This window comes from Schistocerca gregaria, chromosome 4, assembly GCF_023897955.1.
Source record: "Schistocerca gregaria isolate iqSchGreg1 chromosome 4, iqSchGreg1.2, whole genome shotgun sequence".
Taxonomy (NCBI): Eukaryota; Metazoa; Arthropoda; class Insecta; order Orthoptera; family Acrididae; genus Schistocerca; species Schistocerca gregaria.
Window position 1 is genome coordinate 572,483,992 of NC_064923.1, and position 22,488 is coordinate 572,506,479.

Sequence of the window (22,488 nt, forward strand, 5' to 3'; positions counted from 1 at the left end):
ATTTGGCAGTGTTAGTGTTGGGGGTGGCCGGACGCCCCTCCTGCCGCCACCCCCTACTCCGCAGGACGGAATATCTGTACCCCAACTGTCTGCGTCTAGCGTGGGCGTACCCAGCGAGGGGCAGGGGGTGGGGGAGGGGCAGCTGCCCCCTCCTTAGAAGATATTCGCAGTTTTTTACTAGTTTACTGTTTTATTTAATAAGAAATGCTGCATGTTTTCTCGGATCGCACAAGTGCATTCTTGTATTCAAAATGTTTATTATAAGCAGCTTTTCACTGGTTTACTGTTTTATTTAATAAAAAGTGCTGTATGTTGCCTCGAGTCCTTGTTTTCTGAGACTAGTATGACCTGCCCCCCCCCCCCCACCCCCACACCCAGTTCAGATCCTGGGTATGCCCTTGGCGTCTAGTGTAAATCGTGAAATAGTGCGGACGTGTTTCAAATGTCTGCGACGCGTGTAACTGAGGCGGAACGTGGGAACCAGCCCGGTATTCACCTAGCGGGATGTGGAAAACCACCTAAAAGCCACATCCAGGCTGGCTGGCACACCGGTCCTCGTCGTTAATCCGCCGGACGGATTCGATCCGGAGCCGGCGCGCCTACCCGAGTCCAGGAAGCAGCGCGTTAGCGCACTCGGCTACCCTGGCGGGTCAGTCTCATTACCATACTAACATTATAAATTGCTCCTGTACTATACAAATTGTAATGTTAATTGTCTGAGGAAGTCTAGTTATGTGTAGGAGCCAGTCTCAACGCACCAATCTTACTAGGTGAAATACAGCAAATGAAGGGAAATCTGGGAACAGAGAATTAAAGATCACAGCGGACATACATAAACTTAAAGGCTTAGAGGTACTCAACACATTGTGTCAAAGATGAGGATCACTGAAGACCAGTTGAACTGAAAGTAAAGTGACTGAGAAGACATTACAAAACGGATGTCAATATAATTAAATCAAGGGTGTGTATATGCGACACTTTTACTTGCCCCACCCTGTTTATATATATACAGGGTCGGGCAAATAAAATTGGGCCGGAGAACAGGTCTAGGTGGTGTATTTGTCTGCATGATCGAGTTGAGTTGCTGGTCTCTTGCGACAGGTGTCGGGTGTATTTGGTAAGATTCTGAAGCGTTTTCTGATCGACTGCAGCCACTTTTTCTGGTGTGCGGGAACGTTTGGGAATGATTTTTGACTTGTTAAAAACGGATTCTATCTAACGGCACTTTCGGACTATGCGTGCAAGGACCTCTTTGCTGGAACTTTGACACCATTCAACTTCTCAGCAAACAACCATCCACATCGTTTCCACGACTTTGTTGTAGCGTAACTTTCCGCAACGAGCACCTGCTGCTCCACCTTTGTGTGCCATCGTCCCCTTTGCTCTGCCCCACTCGCGTCGACAGCTAACACTACGTGCCGAATCGGTGAGAATCACGTGGCGGCCGTACAATACACGTGGTGTACGCATCACCGGGTGTGGTTGCCTGCATACATTCACGTCCAGTTTTATCAACTCGTCCGGGTAACTTTTATTTGCCCTAGTGAGGAGAACCGTATTAAGCCAGTCTTCGAAATATAAGGGTAATGGGATTGGCTGAGTCCACAAAAAGTGGAATAAAGACCCAGGTAGAAATGAGTACTGCACTGAATACCTCTTTGAGAACAATACTCCGGAATACATACAAGATATTTGTTCTGACTATGTTTACACTCCCAACAGCAAATGCTTTCTGATTCATTAAGAAAGTAGGGAAGGTACTGGTAAAAACTAGTATAAGCAGTTGGATCATATGTGAATATAGGTGTTTCAGTGCAGATTTCATTTCAGGTGCTACTGATGGTGAGGACCTAGAGCTACAGAAGACAAGCTTTTTGTTCTTTCCCGGCATACCTGACCCCACGGTACTGTACCTGACCCTACGATACTGGAACATTGAGAAACAGAGAATGATGATTAATTTGTAAATCCAGTTGTATTTTATGAAATAGATAAGAACTCCACAGTAAATGGCTTATCTCACCAAAGATGGTCAAATGGCAACAATAAAGCAATCCCATCATTCAGATTTAGCTGCAAAAGGAACCGTACAACTTCGCAGAACCATAAATTCTAATTCAGTTACACTGTTCAGAGAGAATTTACGGGATGAAGAATGGTGAAAGGTTTACCAAAGACATACAAAACGAGCAATATAATTCTTCCCTAAAATTATTCTTACAACATTACGAATCATTGCAAACAACTTTGTGTTGAGGGCAACCGCAGCTGTGAAAGTACGCTACATGTTGTGGAATGAAAATGACAAACCAAAGCGATTTCGTAGCGTAAAGCCACATCTTCAGGTAGGAATCTGAATAAAAGAAGAAGAATATCTATTAAGAAACTGCAATGTTATTCCCACTCGCAAATGACGACTATGACAAATAAATTTGTAAATAACATGATATGTAATCAAAATGTGGGAACAGGTTAAAGACCCAACATTCACTGTCCAAATAGTAGAAACTAGTGCTTAAGTTTCCCACTTTTATCGTTGTGAACGGTGATGGTATTTGGAGTAAGTGAAGTCGTTGGAATAGGGGTAGTTGTGAGGAAGAAAGTCTGTTGCTACCCGTGGATTTATAGGTATGAACAGCCCATAGTGGCTCACCTTCCATGTATTCTTTTTAAGTTTTTGCGGCTAAAGCCTTTCTCGGTTGATATTTATCTTATACGTGACATGTAAGTACTGTTTCTTTCTTGTACTGTTAGTCAGTACCTATACTTTTACATAAAAAAATTCTCATAAATTTGTAATTATGTTATAAACCAATTTCAATATTTAGTTTCTGATGAAGACGCTCATAGAAATGTTGAAACCTGGTCAAAAGACTTAAATTTTATGACCGAGGGCTGTAATTTTTTTTTTGTACTTACGTTATAGGCCAATTTGAATATTAAATTTCTTTTAATTTCTGATGAAGGCACTCATAGAGGTGTTGAAACCTAGTCAAAAGACTTAAATTTTGTGATCGAGGGCTTTCTTTACTTTAATTTGTAAAAGGTCACCGAACTATGCAGCCATGTAAAAAAAAGAAATTAACAAAAAGAACTCGTTAGGTTAAACGATATTCTACTACCTGATGACATCATAGCAGTGACAAGGAGCCTGCTAAATTTAAACCACTGGCCACTAATTCCAGTAACACCTTCCTACCAAAGTTCATCCATTAGATTTACTTAGCTATGCACTACATGTGACAGACAATAGATCCCAGAAAAGAAAAAACTCTTCTGCGTATAACGATATTTCATCCAAGGTACTAAAATATTGTGCTGACTCGGGAGCGCCCACCTTGTGATCCTTTGTAACAAAATGACGAGTCAGTAGTAAGATCCATCTATAAAAGTTGAGATAAGTGGATGACCTGTAAGTAAAGAGCCAACACTCCCCTTTTGCAGTTCTCAAAATCTTTTGAGTAGGTACTTCAGACTACTGAACATTCTTCCAGTAGTAATGAGCGTATGGCATTGGTGGCCGGGAGACCCCTCGCGGGGCGGTTCAATCTTATTAATGTCACATGTGGATGTGCATTTGAAAATTTTCTTTTGTCCCATTTGGAATTCATTTGCAGTAGTTTTGGTTGCGCTGTCAGCAGCTAGGGAAATCGTGCAACGATATATTCTGTATTTATGTCGCTTGCAACAGTAGAGTTATGTTGAGAAAGGAACAGGAAAAGGGACACGAGGAGCTATGAGACTTGTTGAATATTTGTTATGATTACAGGACTGCTTCCTTCATCACGAATTTAGGTGAAAATAAAACAAGCTGTTACGAGCAATTGTATCGAGCATCATGTTTTATTTTGAAAGACAGCTATGTACAACAATACTTAAAAATATGATCAGGAAATTTTATTTCTAATCACTTTTGGTACATCATTTGTTTACATAAACTCAAACTCTGTCCATTTCCCATCTTATTTTAAATATCTTTAATTAAGGGAAAACATATAAACTGAATAAGTAAATTAGGTACTGTATTACTTCTCAGACAAAAAAATTATAAAGCACCATCTCTTGACCCCGGCTATTGAAGCACACTGTGTGCACTCGTTTCCTGGAAGAGATTCTTACGCAGTCTCCAATTATATCGGAATCGCCTACTGCGAAATCGTAACCCACCTCTGAGGTAGTGGTGATTTCTTTGTACCTCGAACACAAACCGAGGTATTTATATATCACATATGCAGTACACCCGTCGCTGAAGACCCTTGGCCTTTGATTCACATTTAGCTTCTGTCGAATGACAGTCATTTGTAGTATCTGCAGTTTACTGCAATATGGTGTGCGGCTGCCGCGAATTAGGTTTATGAAGGTTACCTTTTCGGCTTTCCGCTACCAACTGTAAATCTTCTAATCAAGTAGGTTTATATTGTCCCTCTCTGTGAACAACAAAGCTTTTTTTATATTATCATCCGTGTTGTTGATAACCGAAACAACCCTGCTTTTGCAATTTCGAATTTTCTATAAAAGAGTATCATCATTTGTTTTCGGTTTGAATTAGTCTTTAGTAGCTTGGATGAAACGAGAGCGTTGAATATGTAGTTAGTTGATGAAAGCTTACTTCTCACTCCATGCCGTACTGACGCGATAGCGTATTGCCGAATGTTATTCTTCCGCTTTTGCGGTTTTTGATTAAGCATTAATAGTGAACAACTGATATGGATTTCGTTGTAGGTATATTTGTAAACTAACATTTCTCTGAGATTGAAGGATGGAACTTCATTTAAAACACTGTCACAATGTGGACGTAGTTGACGAATTCATTGTGACAGATATGATGATTAAGCGGCCATTGACAATGGAATCTTGTCGCTGATGGGGCTTCATCGTTTCCCCCTTCTATTTTGTTTCTACAGATTCGACGTTTCGATCCCTCTTCTGAGTTCCTTCTGGTTTCTCCAGCTGAGTGAACACAGTTGTTTCTGTGTACAAATACTCAGGATAACTTCGGTAGGCGAATGTAATAGGTTCCACAAGAAAGCCTAAGTCATGGGTAGGGAGCTATTATTAGACACGCAATGACTAATTAATATGGTCTGCCTATGGAATTTTGCCCAATAGTTCTACTTCTTCAGCAGGAACACGAGTGACATTCCTTACTGGCTTCCGTCAGTGCTAAACAACCTGAGGAAACCGAAAAGCTCATGAAGAAGTTCGCTCGATATCAGATAAAATTTAAAGCTTTTGGAAGGAGTACAAGGGGAAAGTGGCACGCTTGATCGACCAGATGATTTTGCGTTCGCTGACAATGGCTGCGTAAGCCTGCATAAGAAAGTACACAGCCTCTATTTTACACACAATTAGTAACTGTCTTTGTGCGTTGCACCTTTGGCTTTGAGTTAGCCTGCTTAAATAATGTTGCCCCATGGGCTCAGATATAATTCAGATAAGGTGTCCAGTATGTATCAGAAGTGGATTCCTGCTTTGAGGAATTCGCGTCCTGACGTCTGAGATATCCAGTATGCACCAGAGCTGATTGGTTGCCGCAGGGAACTCGGGCACTGAGGCCAGAGATTTCCCATTCATGTCTCAGGGAAGAGGGGCCCTAACAGATATGGATGGGGCCGTACCTCAGAGAAGTCGAATATTGCGTAAGGGTTGGAGTAACGAAGGAAGGCTCATGGGGTTCGAGACCAGTGAGGCCACGTCATCAGTTCCTCATACAGCCTGGTGCCTGGGCTCTCGGTGTTCGCGAGCTGCCGATGCCCCAGCAGCTTGTAATTCTCGGCGATGAAGCCTTCCCGGACGCCCAGCTCTATGAGCTGACGCAGGGCGAGCATTTGCGCCTCCGAAGGTAGTGCCTTGGTGAAGGTGCCGACCATGTTAAGGCCGATGCTGCGATTGTTATAGCCGAAGGTGTGTGCGCCGACCACACTCCAGCCGCGGCCTTCATACACGTAGCCATCCCCGCCCACCAGGAAGTTGTAGATGATGTCGGACCAGCCCCGGCTCTCGATGTGGAACGTCTGGAGGAAGCGGATCAGATGCGTGCAGGCAGCCTGCGTGTCGCAGCCCTCTGTGGCCGAGTGGCTGATGATCACGTAGGGAACGGGCAGAGACAGGAACTCCGCCGAGTCCAGCCGTGGCTGTGCCAACCACTCGCGGCGAGGGATGACGTGCAGCTTGCCGCTCAGTGTCACGTTCGTGTCTGTAACAACACATTAGTAACATTCAAATGTCAATGCGCCCATCGGCGACAAAATAACTTGGATCCACCCGTGTATTCTGTAGCACCATCATCAACATCATCATGCAGCTATGAAAGGCTCTGAACGACCTGCACTTATTAACATCCTACCCGTATTAACTACCGATTATCGTCATCTAATCATCTTCAGGTACCATAAAATTATTTACTACAGCCACTAAGATAATGCTCTTAACGTTGTATCAAATAAAATACTTAACATTCTGCATCAGTGTCGTCGATTACACTGTCCAGTCACATTAATGTGACCACCCTTCCAGAATAACCTCCTTTTGCGGACTGGTGCGAGATGTGCAGGAAGAGAATCAGTGAGGTTCCGGATGGTACGGAAAAGAATGTGGAGCCATGCCGAGTAGCGCGACGTGCCCACCTGCGCTATTTTTCTTGACTGAGGATCCATGACACAAACAGCCCAATAGAGGTGGTCCCACAGATTCTCCCACAGCTACACGACTATTCACCTGTACTCATCTCCACAGCTGTCGCTCACCACTGCGAGTTATAATCCAAACTGCACCACAATTGCCATGCACGGCATATTGCAACTTCGGTAGCATTCAAACAGTTTAAAAACTTAGTTGTTTCGGAAATACTTCACCCTTGGCCCGAAAGCCATGCCGATTTGGACGTCAGATGAATCGCTTCGTTTCCACATTGCGCGAGCTACACATTTTTCCGCGTCCTCTGGACTCGCTTTATATACCCTCTAGTGCTAATGGTGCAACTTGCCGCCTGTTGTTAGTTATTGCACGTTGAGTCGAACGTAGGCAATAGTCACGTAAATGTGGCTGAACCATGTATATAGTAAGCAATGAAATGCTTTGATATATGCACACCAGACAAAACAATACCGAAACCTAGAAGACCCATGCTAATACCTGTAGCCTTGATAATGGCCTCAGTAAGACCTCGAAGAGAGGGCAAAAAGATTCGTTAATACGAAGCCACTCACTGATGATTAGGCCCCACAGATCTATGAACTTTCGGGGATGTTGAGTGTTTCGTTTCACTTGTTCCTCCAAATAGTCCCAGACATTTGCTATAGAGCTAAGATCAGGTGATTTAGATGGTCAGTGAACGTGCAATAGGAACCCCAAACAGGAAGATAGGAAGACACACTGTAATCACATCTGTTATCTTGGAAGATGGAATTGTCCACAGGGTACTCATCATGTAAAGGTAGAAAAAATGAGAACTCCTGCTCACAGTGTGTTGAAATAATCATGGTACTGAATGAGTGAATCATCAGAAAATCATCATCGGCGATAACTACACCCTCTAAAACACTATGGAATAAACATTGGCAAGTCGGTACAGTCAACACCTTGTATCATCCGGGGAAAAAAACGCAGAATCGCTTGTCGGAAGTCAAGAAATAATGCATTAACCCGCTTAACATGGATGCGTAGATGCATAGCCTTCAGGAAGTCAGGTGAGAAAAACGCAAGAGGGATTTGGATGGTTGATGGTTTCTGATTTCATGGTCGATGGTATGGAGGTCATTCCTTCCGATGTACCTCTTTACGTTTGCCGATTGTTTCGTGGATTGATCATTCTACCTCCTTTGTAGACAGGTCTTAAGTGTGCTTTCTTTCAATTACTGGCACAGTTTGTTAGAGAGACCTGCAGTATATAATGGTTATAAGAGGAGCTAACTCCTCTGAAAATTCTGTGTCGAATCGACAGGGATTCCATCAGACTGTCAGGTTTTGCTAAAGTTTAGTTATTTTAGCCATTCCCAACTCTCTGACTCTAATATCTATGTAACTTATCTCTACAGTGATGCGAGAGTTAAACTGGGGTGCTCCTTGATTTATCTTCGTGAAAGAACATTTGAAAAGGAGTTCAACATTTATAATATCCCTTTCCTTCCCTCAGTTTCACTTCCTGTCTCATTCATGTGTTTCTGGACACTAACTTTTTTGATACTGGCAGAAGTTTTTTCGTTTATGTGAGTAATTTTTCGATAAGATATACCTACGATAGCCGAAGGTTTAATGTATTGAGAGCCAAACGCGTTTCATTCAGCATCTCTCTATCTGCGACCCCATGCTTTGCTTTACACCTACTGTGTAGCAGTCAACGTTACATTAGAACATTTGTATCATGGAGAGTTCCTCACATAATGAACCATTGTACTAGGTATATATCTATCCAGTGCTTAATAAACTAGTCTTCAAAAATTCAGCAACAGTTCCTCTAAAATATTCCTGCCCAGAGTTAAATGTTCTCAGGTCATTCTCGAGATGTGATACTACTGCCTCTTACGTCAATTTAGAGAATGAGCAAGTTGCACGGTAGGAAGTGGGTGAGGGGCGTAGGAAGGGGAGAAGTGTTGTAGTACAGTCTTCGTCGAACAGCAGTTCCTTAAGGTACCCCGTGAGGTTTCACGAGATCGACGATGCCTCACTTCCAGAGATCCCCCGATGCACTTTGACTAGCGTCTGTGTCAATCTTTCACATAGCCATGATAACCGTGTACAGTACCTACCTGATAAGGATTCCAAGCACTGAACTAGGTCGCATTAGCGTCTAGTATGCAATTTCCTATAGAGAAGCACCGCACTTCCTCACAAACCTCCCAACAAATCTACATCTTCCATTCAGCTTCCCTGCCACAGATTTCAAGTGAACAATCCGTTTCATACCACTTCTTAGGTCTTTTTCTTCTTCTTCTTCTTCTTTTTCTTCTTCTTGTGCCAGTACAAAAGGGCGACGGTCTCAGCCTCTTCAAAAATTTGCCTCCATTCTTCTCACTTCCAGACTGTCAATCGACCACTTTCGTAGTCTTCCTCTCCGTCTTCTTTCAGATAGCTTTCATTTATAAACCTCTTTTCAAATTCTTCCAGCATCCACACTACGCACTCATCCAAGCCACGCTGTTCATCGATTTTTCATTGATCTCACGATGTCCGCTTTATGTACAAGGCGGTGACAGTGCATCTATTGACACACTGGTGCACTTTGCCCTTGAACTCGGTCATGAAGATGAAGGTCATCACATGCACATCATGTGAACAGTCATAAAGTCACTAGCCATGACCTCTTACCTATGACATCATCATGACCCTCCCCTCCACCTCCCCTTACCCCTCTTCATCCCTCCAATCAGAGCCTAGTATTTTCCCCATCGTTTAAATGAACCAGTCAGTCAGAGCCTACTGACTTAGAGGCTATTAAAACGATAAGGCCAGTCACTACGTCGCTCCAGAGAAGCCATCTTGCCATGCTCAAAAGTTTATGAACAATCTGATTTTTTGTACAATGTTCAAAATTATTTATCCAAAGAAAATTATGTAAAGGGCATAACTTGCAGTACTTCCACATTTAAATATGTCAGACACACACACACACACACACACACACACACACACACACACACGTGGCTAAAAAGTAACATCCTAGCAGGTACATGACATTTAATTTTTAAACCTACATTTGGTGTAAAGCACAGTAAACCCTACCCTGAAGTTGAATATTTCGACAGCTAAATTATCCTACGATGCTTGTCGAGTGTCACATTGTAAATTCCACATCTAAAAAGTCTGCAAAAATCCGTCAGTAACATAATGCTTATGTCAAAGTTATTTCTTCAACTTGTCAAACAATACATCAGCAACACACACGCACACGCACACACACACACACACACACACACACACACACACACACACACACACAACACACAATGTGAGTTTGAAGTGTTACAATGGCATCTTCAAGTCTAAAATACATGGAGAGTGTTGGCAATGCGATCTGAAGCTATGTTACTGGTGGTCCACAGAACGAACTGGTATCGCCTCTTGTATTTCCTAGGTTATTCAGTTATTTTTTGCACATAAGCAAAATCCAGTTTAGGAGCGAAGAAGATAAAGCGTCATCTTCTGTACTATAACTTACGCTTACGCGGGGTTATGTACAGAAACAACTTTTGAGGAAGGTTGCAACATTTATCTTTCTGAACTATGATGCGAAGACACTCTAAAATGTTTGTGGACTTTATTTCCCCGAAAAACTAATAAATAATACCAAAAATCTTTTAAACCTCGCAAACATTAGATGAAAAAACACACAACATAGCCACAAACAAACGAACTGACCAAGCACCATTATAAAATTGGAAGTTGTGATCATAATACGAAATGAGTACACACATCACAACATGGCCACAGACTTTGGTAGAACAAGACAGAAATGTAACTTGGACAATGGCAACGGTAATATCAGACAGACATGAAAGATCGATATACTCGAAAATAAAAACCTTAGACCGAAATAAAATTCTTTATCAGAAGAAGTAACGATTTCAAGTACAATCTCTCTCTCCACACACACACACACACACACACACACACACACACACACACACACACAATCCTTCCTTACTGTAACGCTAACATGTAATTAGAATCCCTGACCGTGAATGAAAAATCGAAATTTACACGAAAATAAAATTATTTCTCAAAATATGTAAAACTTTGAGAACAAAACACATGTCACTGCTGACGAAACTTAATCATTCCGTAAGATTTAAAGAAACTGCACTTGACTTGCATTTTTCCATTACTGCTAATACTTATAGGTTAAACAGCACTTCTTGATCCTCATAAAAGCAGTTTCAACTAGCTTGCACATCTTTGCATGCTTGGAATGCATTTAGCATAGCCGGCGGAGTGGCCGAGCGGTTCTAGGCGCTTCAGTCTGGAACCGCGCAACTGCTACGGTCGCAGGTTCGAATCCTGCCTCGGGCATGGATGTGTGTGTCGTCCTTTGGTTAGTTAGGTTTAAGTAGTTATAAGTTCTAGGGCACTGATGACCTCAGATGTTAAGTCCCATAGTGCTCAGAGCCATTTGAACCATTTAGCATATCAAAATGATACGTGTTTCCCAAATAGTGTATTGAACAGTAGTAATACACATTTGCTTAGGTAAGAAACGAGTGTTGCTATGCTTTCATACTACCCACTTACAAAGTCAGTCAAAGATTATGCTGAGCCTATATAAGAGTATTAACTTTATCTTGCAGCACAGAACGTTTGTCATCTACTGCTGATAATGTGAAACATTAAAGTAATCCTCATGTAAGGCATTAACTTTATGCTGTAGTTCAAAACATTTGTCATATTCTGCTGGTAACATTAACATATGCTGTCAAGCAGTGGAGATTACATGACATTTTGATGAAATAGAATACTGAGCAACTGTAATAAATATTTGTATGAATAAGAAACGAGGTTTGCTGCACTCTTTACTACCCACTTTCCAAGTCACCCAAACATTACAACGACTTCATGCTAGTGTATTAATCTCGCATTAAAAAACATTTGTCATCTTCTGCTGATATCGTTAATTTAAGGCTGACAGTGATAGATTTTTGGATTCTTGTTGTTGTTGTGGTCTTCAGTCCTGAGACTGGTTTGATGCAGCTCTCCATGCTACTCTATCCTGTGCAAGCTGCTTCATCGACCAGTACCTACTGCAACCTACATCCTTCTGAATCTGCTTAGTGTATTCATCTCTTGGTCTCCCTCTACGATTTTTACCCTCCACGCTGCCCTCCAATACTAAATTGGTGATCCCTTGATGCGTCAAAACATGTGCTACCAACCGATCCCTTATTCTGGTCAAGTTGTGCCACAAACTTCTCTTCTCCCCTGACCTATTCAATACTTCTTCATTAGTTATGTGATCTACCCATTTAATCTTCAGCATTCTTCCGTTGCACCACATTTCGAAAGCTTCTATTCTCTTCTTGTCTAAACTATTTATCGTCCATGTTTCACTTCCATACATGGCTACACTGCATACAAATACTTCCAGAAATGACTTCCTGACACTTAAATCTATACTCGATGTTAACAAATTTCTCTTCTTCAGAAACGCTTTCCTTGCCATTGCCAGTCTACATTTTATATCCTCTCTACTTCGACCATCATCAGTTATTTTGCTCCCCAAATAGCAAAACTTCTTTACTACTTTAAGTGTCTCATTTCCTAATCTAATTCCCTCAGCATAACCCGACTTAATTCGACTACATTCCATTACTACTTTAAGTGTCTCATTTCCTAATCTAATTCCCTCAGCATAACCCGTCTTAATTCGACTACATTCCATTACCCTCGCTTTGCTTTTGTTGATGTTCATCTTATATACTCCTCTCAAGACACTGTCCATTCCTTTCAACTGCTCTTCCAAGTCCTTTGCTGTCTCTGACAGAATTACAGTGTCATCGGCGAACCTCAAAGTTTTTATTTCTTCTCCATGGATTTTAATACCTACTCCGAATTTTTCTTTCGTTTCCTGTACTGCTTGCTCAATATACAGATTGAATAACATCGGGGAGAAGCTACAACCCTGTCTTACTCCCTTCCCAACCACTGCTTCCCTTTCATGTCACTCGACTCTTATAACTGCCATCTGGTTTCTGTACAAATTGTAAATAGCCTATCGCTCCCTGTGTTTTACCCCTGCCACCCTTAGAATTTGAAAGAGAGTATTCCAGTGAACATTGTCAAAAGCTTTCTCTAAGTTTACAAATACTAGAAACGTAGGTTTGCCTTTCCTTAATCTCTCTTCTAAGATAAGTCGTAAAGTCAGTATTGCCTTACGTGTTACAGTATTTCTACGGAATCCAAACTGATCTTCCCCGAGGTCGGCTTCTACTAGTTTTTCCATTCGTCTGTAAAGAATTTGTGTTAGTATTTTGCAGCTATGGATTATTAAACTGATTGTTCCGTAATTTTCACATCTGTCAACACCTGCTTTCTTTGGGATTGGAATTATTATATTCTTCTTGAAGTCTGAGGGTATTTCGCCTGTCTCATACATCTTGCTCACTAGATGGTAGAGTTTTGTCATGACTGGCTCTCCCAAGGCCGTCAGTAGTTCCAATGGAAACTTGTCTACTCCGGGGGCCTTGTTTCGATTCAGGTCTTTCAGTGCTCTGTCAAACTCTTCACGCAGTATCTTACCTCCCATTTCGTCTTCATCTACATCCTCTTCCATTTCCATAATATTGTCCTCAAGTACATCGCCCTTGTATAAACCTACTATATATTCCTTCCACCTTTCTGCCTTCCCTTCTTTGCTTAGAACTGGATTGCCGTCTGAGCTCTTGATATTCATACACGTGGTTCTCTTCTCTCCAAAGGTCTCTTTAATTTACCTGTAGGCAGTATCTATCTTACCCCTAGTGAGATAAGGTTCTACATCCTTACATTTGTCCTCTAGCCATCCCTGCTTAGCCATTTTGCATTTCCTGTCGATCTCATTTTTGAGACGCTTGTATTCCTTTTTGTCTGCTTCATTTACTGCATTTTTATACACTCCTGGAAATTGAAATAAGAACACCGTGAATTCATTGTCCCAGGAAGGGGAAACTTTATTGACACATTCCTGGGGTCAGATACATCACATGATCACACTGACAAAACCACAGGAACATAGACACAGGCAACAGAGCATGCACAATGTCGGCACTAGTACAGTGTATATCCACCTTTCGCAGCAATGCAGGCTGCTATTCTCCCATGGAGACGATTGTAGAGATGCTGGATGTAGTCCTGTGGAACGGCTTGCCATGCCATTTCCACCTGGCGCCTCGGTTGGACCAGCGTTCGTGCTGGACGTGCAGACCGCGTGAGACGACGCTTCATCCAGTCCCAAACATGCTCTATGGGGGACAGATCCGGATATCTTGCTGGCCAGGGTAGTTGACTTACACCTTCTAGAGCACGTTGGGTGGCACGGGATACATGCGGACGTGCATTGTCCTGTTGGAACAGCAAGTTCCCTTGCCGGTCTAGGAATGGTAGAACGATGGGTTCGATGACGGTTTGGATGTACCGTGCACTATTCAGTGTCCCCTCGACGATCACCAGAGGTGTACGGCCAGTGTAGGAGATCGCTCCCCACACCATGATGCCGGGTGTTGGCCCTGTGTGCCTCGGTTGTATGCAGTCCTGATTGTGGCGCTCACCTGCACGGCGCCAAACACGCATACGACCATCATTGGCACCAAGGCAGAAGCGACTCTCATCGCTGAAGACGACACGTCTCCATTCGTCCCTCCATTCACGCCTGTGGCGACACCACTGGAGGCGGGCTGCACGATGTTGGAGCGTGAGCGGAAGACGGTCTAACGGTGTGCGGGACCGTAGCCCAGCTTCATGGAGACGGTTGCGAATGGTCCTCGCCGATACCCCAGGAGTAACAGTGTCCCTAATTTGCTGGGAAGTGGCGGTGCGGTCCCCTACGGCACTGCGTAGGATCCTACGGTCTTGGCGTGCATCCGTGCGTCGCTGCGGTCCGGTCTCAGGTCGACGGGCACGTGCACCTTCCGCCGACCACTGACGACAACATCGATGTATTGTGGAGACCTCACGCCCCACGTGTTGAGCAATTCGGCGGTACGTCCACCCGGCCTCCCGCATGCCCACTATACGCCCTCGCTCAAAGTCCGTCAACTGCACATACGGTTCACGTCCACGCTGTCGCGGCATGCTACCAGTGTTAAAGACTGCGATGGAGCTCCGTATGGCACGGCAAACTGGCTGACACTGACGGCGGCAGTGCACAAATGCTGCGCAGTTAGCGCCATTCGACGGCCAACACCGCGGTTCCTGGTGTGTCCGCTGTGCCGTGCGTGTGATCATTGCTTGTACAGCCCTCTCGCAGTGTCCGGAGCAAGTATGGTGGGTCTGACACACCGGTGTCAACGTATTCTTTTTTCCATTTCCAGGAGTGTATTTTCTCCTTTCATCAATTAATTTCAATATTTCTTCTGTTATCCAAGGTTTTTTACTAGCCCTCGTCTTTTTACCTACTTGATCCTCTGCTGCCTTCACTACTTCATCCATCAAAGCTACCCATTATTCTGCTACTGTATTTCTTTCCCCCATTCCTGTCAATTGTTCCCTTATGCTCTCCCTGAAGCTCTGTACAACCTCTGGTTTAGTCAGTTTATCCAGGTCACATCTCCTTAAATTCCCACCTTTTTGCAGCTTGTTCAGTTTTAATCTACAGGTCATAACCAATAGATTGTGGTCAGAGTCCGCATCTGCCCCTGGAAATGTCTTACAATTTAAAACCTGGTTCCTAAATCTCTGTCTTACCATTATATAATCTATCTGATACCTTGTAGTATCTCCAGGGTTCTTCCATGTATACAACCTTCTTTCATGATTCTTAAACCAAGTGTTAGCTGTGATTAAGTTGTGCTCTGTGCAAAATTCAACCAGGCGGCTTCCTCTTTCATTTCTTAGCCCCAATCCATATCCACCTACTACGTTTCCTTCTCCCCCTTTTCCTACACTCGAATTCCAGTCACCCATGACTATTAAATTTTTCATCTCCCTTCACTATCTGAATAATTTCTTTTATTTCATCATACATTTCTTCAATTTCTTCGTCATCTGCAGAGCTAGTTGGCATATAAACTTGTACTACTGTAGTAGATGCGAGCTTCGTATCTACACTCCTGGAAATGGAAAAAAGAACACATTGACACCGGTGTGTCAGACCCACCATACTTGCTCCGGACACTGCGAGAGGGCTGTACAAGCAATGATCACACGCACAGCACAGCGGACACACCAGGAACCGCGGTGTTGGCCGTCGAATGGCGCTAGCTGCGCAGCATTTGTGCACCGCCGCCGTCAGTGTCAGCCAGTTTGCCGTGCCATACGGAGCTCCATCGCAGTCTTTAACACTGGTAGCATGCCGCGACAGCGTGGACGTGAACCATATGTGCAGTTGACGGACTTTGAGCGAGGGCGTATAGTGGGCATGCGGGAGGCCGGGTGGACGTACCGCCGAATTGCTCAACACGTGGGGCGTGAGGTCTCCACAGTACATCGATGTTGTCGCCAGTGGTCGGCGGAAGGTGCACGTGCCCGTCGACCTGGAACCGGACCGCAGCGACGCACGGATGCACGCCAAGACCGTAGGATCCTACGCAGTGCCGTAGGGGACCGCACCGCCACTTCCCAGCAAATTAGGGACACTGTTGCTCCTGGGGTATCGGCGAGGACCATTCGCAACCGTCTCCATGAAGCTGGGCTACGGTCCCGCACACCGTTAGGCCGTCTTCCGCTCACGCCCCAACATCGTGCAGCCCGCCTTCAGTGGTGTCGCGACAGGCGTGAATGGAGGGACGAATGGAGACGTGTCGTCTTCAGCGATGAGAGTCGCTTCTGCTTTGGTGCCAATGATGGTCGTATGCGTGTTTGCTGCCGTGCAGGTGAGCGCCACAATCAGGACTGCATACGACCGAGGCACACAGGGCCAACACCCGGCATCATGGTGTGGGGAGCGATCTCCTACACTGGCCGTACACCTCTGGTGATCGTCGAGGGGACACTGAATAGTGCACGGTACATCCAAACCGTCATCGAACCCATCGTTCTACCATTCCTAGACCGGCAAGGGAACTTGCTGTTCCAACAGGACAATGCACGTCCGCATGTATCCCGTGCCACCCAACGTGCTCTAGAAGGTGCAAGTCAACTACCCTGGCCAGCAAGATCTCCGGATCTGTCCCCCATTGAGCATGTTTGGGACTGGATGAAGCGTCGTCTCACGCGGTCTGCACGTCCAGCACGAACGCTGGTCCAACTGAGGCGCCAGGTGGAAATGGCATGGCAAGCCGTTCCACAGGACTACATCCAGCATCTCTACGATCGTCTCCATGGGAGAATAGCAGCCTGCATTGCTGCGAAAGGTGAATATACACTGTACTAGTGCCGACATTGTGCATGCTCTGTTGCCTGTGTCTATGTGCCTGTGGTTCTGTCAGTGTGATCATGTGATGTATCTGACCCCAGGCATGTGTCAATAAAGTTTCCCCTTCCTGGGACAATGAATTCACGGTGTTCTTATTTCAAATTCCAGGAGTGTATCTTGGCCACAATAATGCGTTCACTATGCTGTTTGTAGTAGCTTACCCGCATTCCTATTTTCCTATTCATGATTAAACCTACTCCTGCGTTACCCCTATTTGATTTTGTGTTTATAACCCTGTAGTCACCTGACCAGAAATCTTGTTCCTCCTGCCACCGAACTTCACTAATTCCCACTATATCTAAGTTTAACCTATCCATTTCCCTTTTTAAATTTTTTAACCTACCTGCCCGATTAAGGGATCTGACATTCCACGCTCCGATCCGTAGAACGCCAGTTTTCTTTCTCCTGATAACGACATCCTCTTTAGTAGTGCCCGCCCGGAGACTATTTTACCTCCGGAATATTTTACCCAAGAGGACGCCATCGTCATTTAATCATACAGTAAAGCTGCATGCCCACGGGAAAAATTACGGCCGTAGTTTCGCCTTGCTTTCAGCCTTTCGCAGTACCAGCACAGGAAGGCCGTTTTGGTTTTTGTTACAAGGCCAGATCAGTCAATCATACAGACTGTTGTCCTTGCAACTGCTGAAAAGGCTGCTGCCCCTCTTCAGGAGCCATACGATTGTCTGGCCTCTCAACAGATACCCCTCCGTTGTGGCTGCACCTACGGTACGGCTATCTGTATCGCTGAGGCACACAAGCCTGCCCACCACGGCCAGGTCCATGGTTCATGGGGGGATTTTGGGATTACAGCACCATAATAAATTCAGTTGGGAAGGGAATACCACAGAATTGCTGAAGCACTTAAACAAGTCTGTATTTACAATGTGAATGATGGCAAATGTAGGAGATGTTGTTGTTGTTGTCTTCAGTCCTGAGACTGGTTTGATGCAGCTCTCCATGCTACTCTATCCTGTGCAAGCTGCTTCATCTCCCAGTACCTACTGCAACCTACATCCTCCTGAATCTGCTTAGTGTACTCATCTCTCGGTCTCCCTCTACGATTTTTACCCTCCACGCTGCCCTGCAATGCTAACTTTGTGATACCTTGATGCCTCAAAACATGTCCTACCAACCGATCCCTTCTTCTAGTCAAGTTGTGCCACAAACTTGTCTTCTCCCCAATCCTATTCAATACCTCCTCATTAGTTACGTGATCTATCCACCTTATCTTCAGTATTCTTCTGTAGCACAACATTTCGAAAGCTTCTATTCTCTTCTTGTCCAAACTAGTTATCGTCAATGTTTCACTTAGATACATGGCTAAGCTCCAAACAAATACTTTCAGAAACGACTTCCTGATACATAAATCTATATTCGATGTTAACAAATTTCTCTTCTTCAGAAACGCTTTCCTTGCCATTGCCAGTCTACATTTTATATCCTCTCTACTTCGACCATCATCAGTTATTTTACTTCCCAAATAGCAAAACTCCTTTACTACTTTAAGTGTCTCATTTCCTAATCTAATTCCCTCAGCATCACCCGATTTAATTTGACTACATTCCATTATCCTCGTTTTGCTTTTGTTAATGTTCATCTTATATCCTCCTTTCAAGACACTGTCCATTCCGTTCAACTGCTCTTCCAAGTCCTTTGCCGTCTCTGACAGAATTACAATGTCATCGGCGAACCTCAAAGTTTTTACTTCGTCTCCATGAATTTTAATACCTACTCCAAATTTTTCTTTTGTTTCCTTTACTGCTTGCTCAATATACAGATTGAATAACATCGGGGAGAGGCTACAACCCTGTCTCACTCCTTTCCCAACCACTGCTTCCCTTTCATGCCCCTCGACTCTTATGACTGCCATCTGGTTTCTGTACAAATTATAAATAGCCTTTCGCTCCCTGTATTTTACCCCTGCCACCTTTAGAATTTGAAAAAGAGTATTCCAGTCAACATTGTCAAAAGCTTTCTCTAAGTCTACAAATGCTAGAAACGTAGGTTTGCCTTTTCTTAATCTTTCTTCTAAGATAAGTCGTAAGGTCAGTATTGCCTCACGTGTTCCAACATTTCGACGGAATCCAAACTGATCCTCCCCGAGGTCTGCATCTACCAGTTTTTCCATTCGTCTGTAAAGAATTCGCGTTAGTATTTTGCAGCCGTGGCTTATTAAACTGATAGTTCGGTAATTTTCACATCTGTCAGCACCTGCTTTCTTTGGGATTGGAATTATTATATTCTTCTTGAAGTCTGAGGGTATTTCGCCTGTCTCATACATCTTGCTCACCAGCTGGTAGAGTTTTGTCAGGACTGGTTGTCCCAAGACCGTCAGTAGTTCTAATGGAATGTTGTCTACTCCGGGGGCCTTGTTTCGAGTCAGGTCTTTCAGTGGTCTGTCAAACTCTTCACGCAGTATCGTATCTCCCATTTCGTCTTCATCTACATCCTCTTCCATTTCCATAATATTGTCCTCAAGTTCATCGCCCTTGTATAAACCTTCTATATACTCCTTCCACCTTTCTGCCTTCCCTTCTTTGCTTAGAACTGGGCTGCCATCTGAGCTCTTGATATTCATACACGTGGTTCTCTTCTCTCCAAAGGTCTCTTTAATTTTCCTGTAGGCAGTATGTATCTTACCCCTAGTGAGATAAGGTTCTACATCCTTACATTTGTCCTCTAGCCATCCCTGTTTAGCCATTTTGCACTTCCTGTCGATCTCATTTTTGAGACGCTTGTATTCCTTTTTGCCTGCTTCATTTACTGCATTTTTATATTTTCTCCTTTCATCAATTAAATTCAATATTTCTTCTGTTACCCAAGGATTTCTAGCAGCCCTCGTCTTTGTACCTACTTTATCCTCTGCTGCCTTCACTACTACATCCCTCAGAGCTACCCATTCTTCTTCTACTGTATTTCTTTCCCCTATTCCTGTCAATTGTTCCCTTATGCTCTCCCTGAAACTCTGTACAACCTCTGGTTCTTTCAGTTTATCCAGGTCCCATCTCCTTAATTTCCCACATTCTTGCAGTTTCTTCAGTTTTAATCTACAGGTCATAACCAATAGATTGTGGTCAGAGTCCACATCTGCCCCTGGAAATGTCTTACAACTTAAAACCTGGTTCCTAAATCTCTGCCTTACCATTATATAATCTATCTGATACCTTTTAGTATCTCCAGGGTTCTTCCACGTATACAACCTTCTTTCATGATTCTTAAACCAAGTGTTAGCTATGATTAAGTTTATGTAGGAGATATAAATATAAAAAAAACTTGCATATTTTGCTTACTTTCATTCTGTTGTGTCATGTGAGATCATATTCTGAGGTAACTCGTCAAATTGAGCAAAACGTTTTAGAGTGCGAAAGCATGTAATAAGACTCATTTGCGGTGTAAGTCCAAGAACATCATGTAAAAACCTTTTGAAGAAATTGTTTCTCAGTATATTTATTCCTTGATGAAATTAATTTTAAATAATTAAAAGCTTGGTTTCATATAAAGCACAGTATAAACAGAGTTTGAATGACTGTTTGATAGGCACCTCGTTCTACTCTATAGATGAATGTCTTAATAGGGACTGTTGGGCCAGCATAAGTGTAAAAATGTCTGTTAGCCATCAGTTTTCACAGCGCTTGGTAACAACCGTCAAGGTTAGGAATTTTTGTATGATAAATTTATGAAAAGTGCTTATCTACGCTTTATTCCGATAGTGTATTAATTCTGTAGATATTAGAAGTTCGGCCGGCCGGAGTGACCGTGCGGTTCTAGGCGCTACAGTCTGGAACCGAGCAACCGCTACGGTCGCAGGTTCGAATCCTGCCTCGGCCATGGATGTGTGTGATGTCCTTAGGTTAGTTAGGTTTAATTAGTTCTAAGTTCTATGCGACTGATGACCACAGAAGTTAAGTCGCAAAGTGCTCAGAACCATTTTTTTTTATTAGAAGTTCCAGTTTACTGTAACGTACTCACATATCTTGACAATCTCCTGACATGTTACACACCCACGAGAATCATCTGATTTTCAGTCTGTGGAACGAAAACTGAATCTAATGTAATCTAAGCTATTGCGCAGTAGAAACTGCGCTGTTGAGCAGGCAAGGCAGTAATAGATGACATAAATAAATAGGCATTCATAAATTAAATAGTATTCGATAACAAGAAGCTGAGAGTGTATGTGCCATAGCTTGACAGTGGGCATCACCTACTGGATCTTAAAAGTGTACTGTGGCACCTGTAGCTGGCAGTGAGCATGTGTGGCGGATTGGTGTCAGCCACTGAGGGTATCAGCAACTGGGAGCGTCAAACACTGCATACATCCAAGGTTCAGCATGTAGTTTGTGAAACTCGTTTCAACAGCTCCACCTTCCCAGAGGTTATTGTTAGTAGTATGGACAAACGCGATTTGACATAGAAAAAAATCTTTCGCTCGTGTTAGGAATTCTGATCATATTGCTACGAAAAATGCATTCCAAGTATTGGATGATGTATGGATGAAGGGTGAACTGTGTTGTTAAGAAGGACGATGAAATGTTCCTTTGGACATGCATACATATTGTACTTAACAATACTGGCAGTGCAGTATCGCATTTATCCACCTACATCTGGCAGCGACTTTCAATTACAATGTCCTCCCCTGTACAGGAGTTGCATAAGAAATGTAGGACTACAGGTTGTGACGCAGGAGCAACGACATATGGAAGTTTGGGTCTGGCCACGGTTTGTGAACAGATAGCCAAAGCGGTTAAGGCGGCTGCTCCTGTAAAGCGGTAAGCCCGGGTTTGAGCCCTGGTCTGAGACAAACTTTCATCGTCGTTATTCCCTTACACAGTTGATTGTAGTTTGTATTCGCAACTGCGAAGTAATCTCACGAATGTTGAACTAACTGAAACTGCTTCTCTTAGCGTAACGTAGACACAATGTCAATGTCGTTGGAATAACTGTTTAATTTGCTAGACAAGAGCACTTTAAGCTGCAAGTTTGTGAACAGCAACGCCTATGTGTGTTTTGCAGTGTTGCATTACCAACTTTTACGTATTTTGATGAATTTGATGCTTGGTATAAAGATTAAACTGCATTCATCGACTAACCTATCATTTATTTCGTAAGCAAGCAGTGTATATTTTGATGAGTAATGTAGAAAATTTAATGAGTAAACATTTGATTTTAAGGCCCATTGTGACTGCAAAGGATGTACGTCGAACCTTCGTCAAAGAGTTGACTAATCTGTACGTCTTATCAATAGTGACAATATGCAGGCCATGTGCATTTTCTTTAAATCTTACAGAACTATTAAGTTACATCAGTTGTGCCATACAGGTTTTGTGCTTGAAGTCCTATGTATTTTGAGACATAATTTTATGTTTGTACAAAGTTCGAATCTTCATTAGCGATCGGGGATCTTTAATTACATGTTAGCATTGCGATAAGCAACCTGTGTGTGTGTGTGT

General features: G+C 43.4%; 1 protein-coding gene across 3 annotated transcripts in view; it reads right to left on the reverse strand.

Moving 5' to 3' along the window:
- LOC126267162 (uncharacterized) overlaps nucleotides 1-22,488 on the reverse strand; it is a 554,248-nt gene that overhangs the window by 23,167 nt on the left and 508,593 nt on the right. For 2 of the 3 annotated variants that reach the window (XM_049972116.1, XM_049972115.1), the window contains one exon: nucleotides 3,654-6,196. The exons of the other annotated variant lie outside the window; for it this stretch is intronic. In XM_049972116.1, coding sequence (XP_049828073.1) covers nucleotides 5,667-6,196 — 530 coding nt within the window. In that variant the 3' untranslated portion in view covers nucleotides 3,654-5,666. Of the gene's footprint in view, nucleotides 1-3,653; nucleotides 6,197-22,488 lie in introns of those variants that run through there. 3 annotated transcript variants of the gene reach the window in all.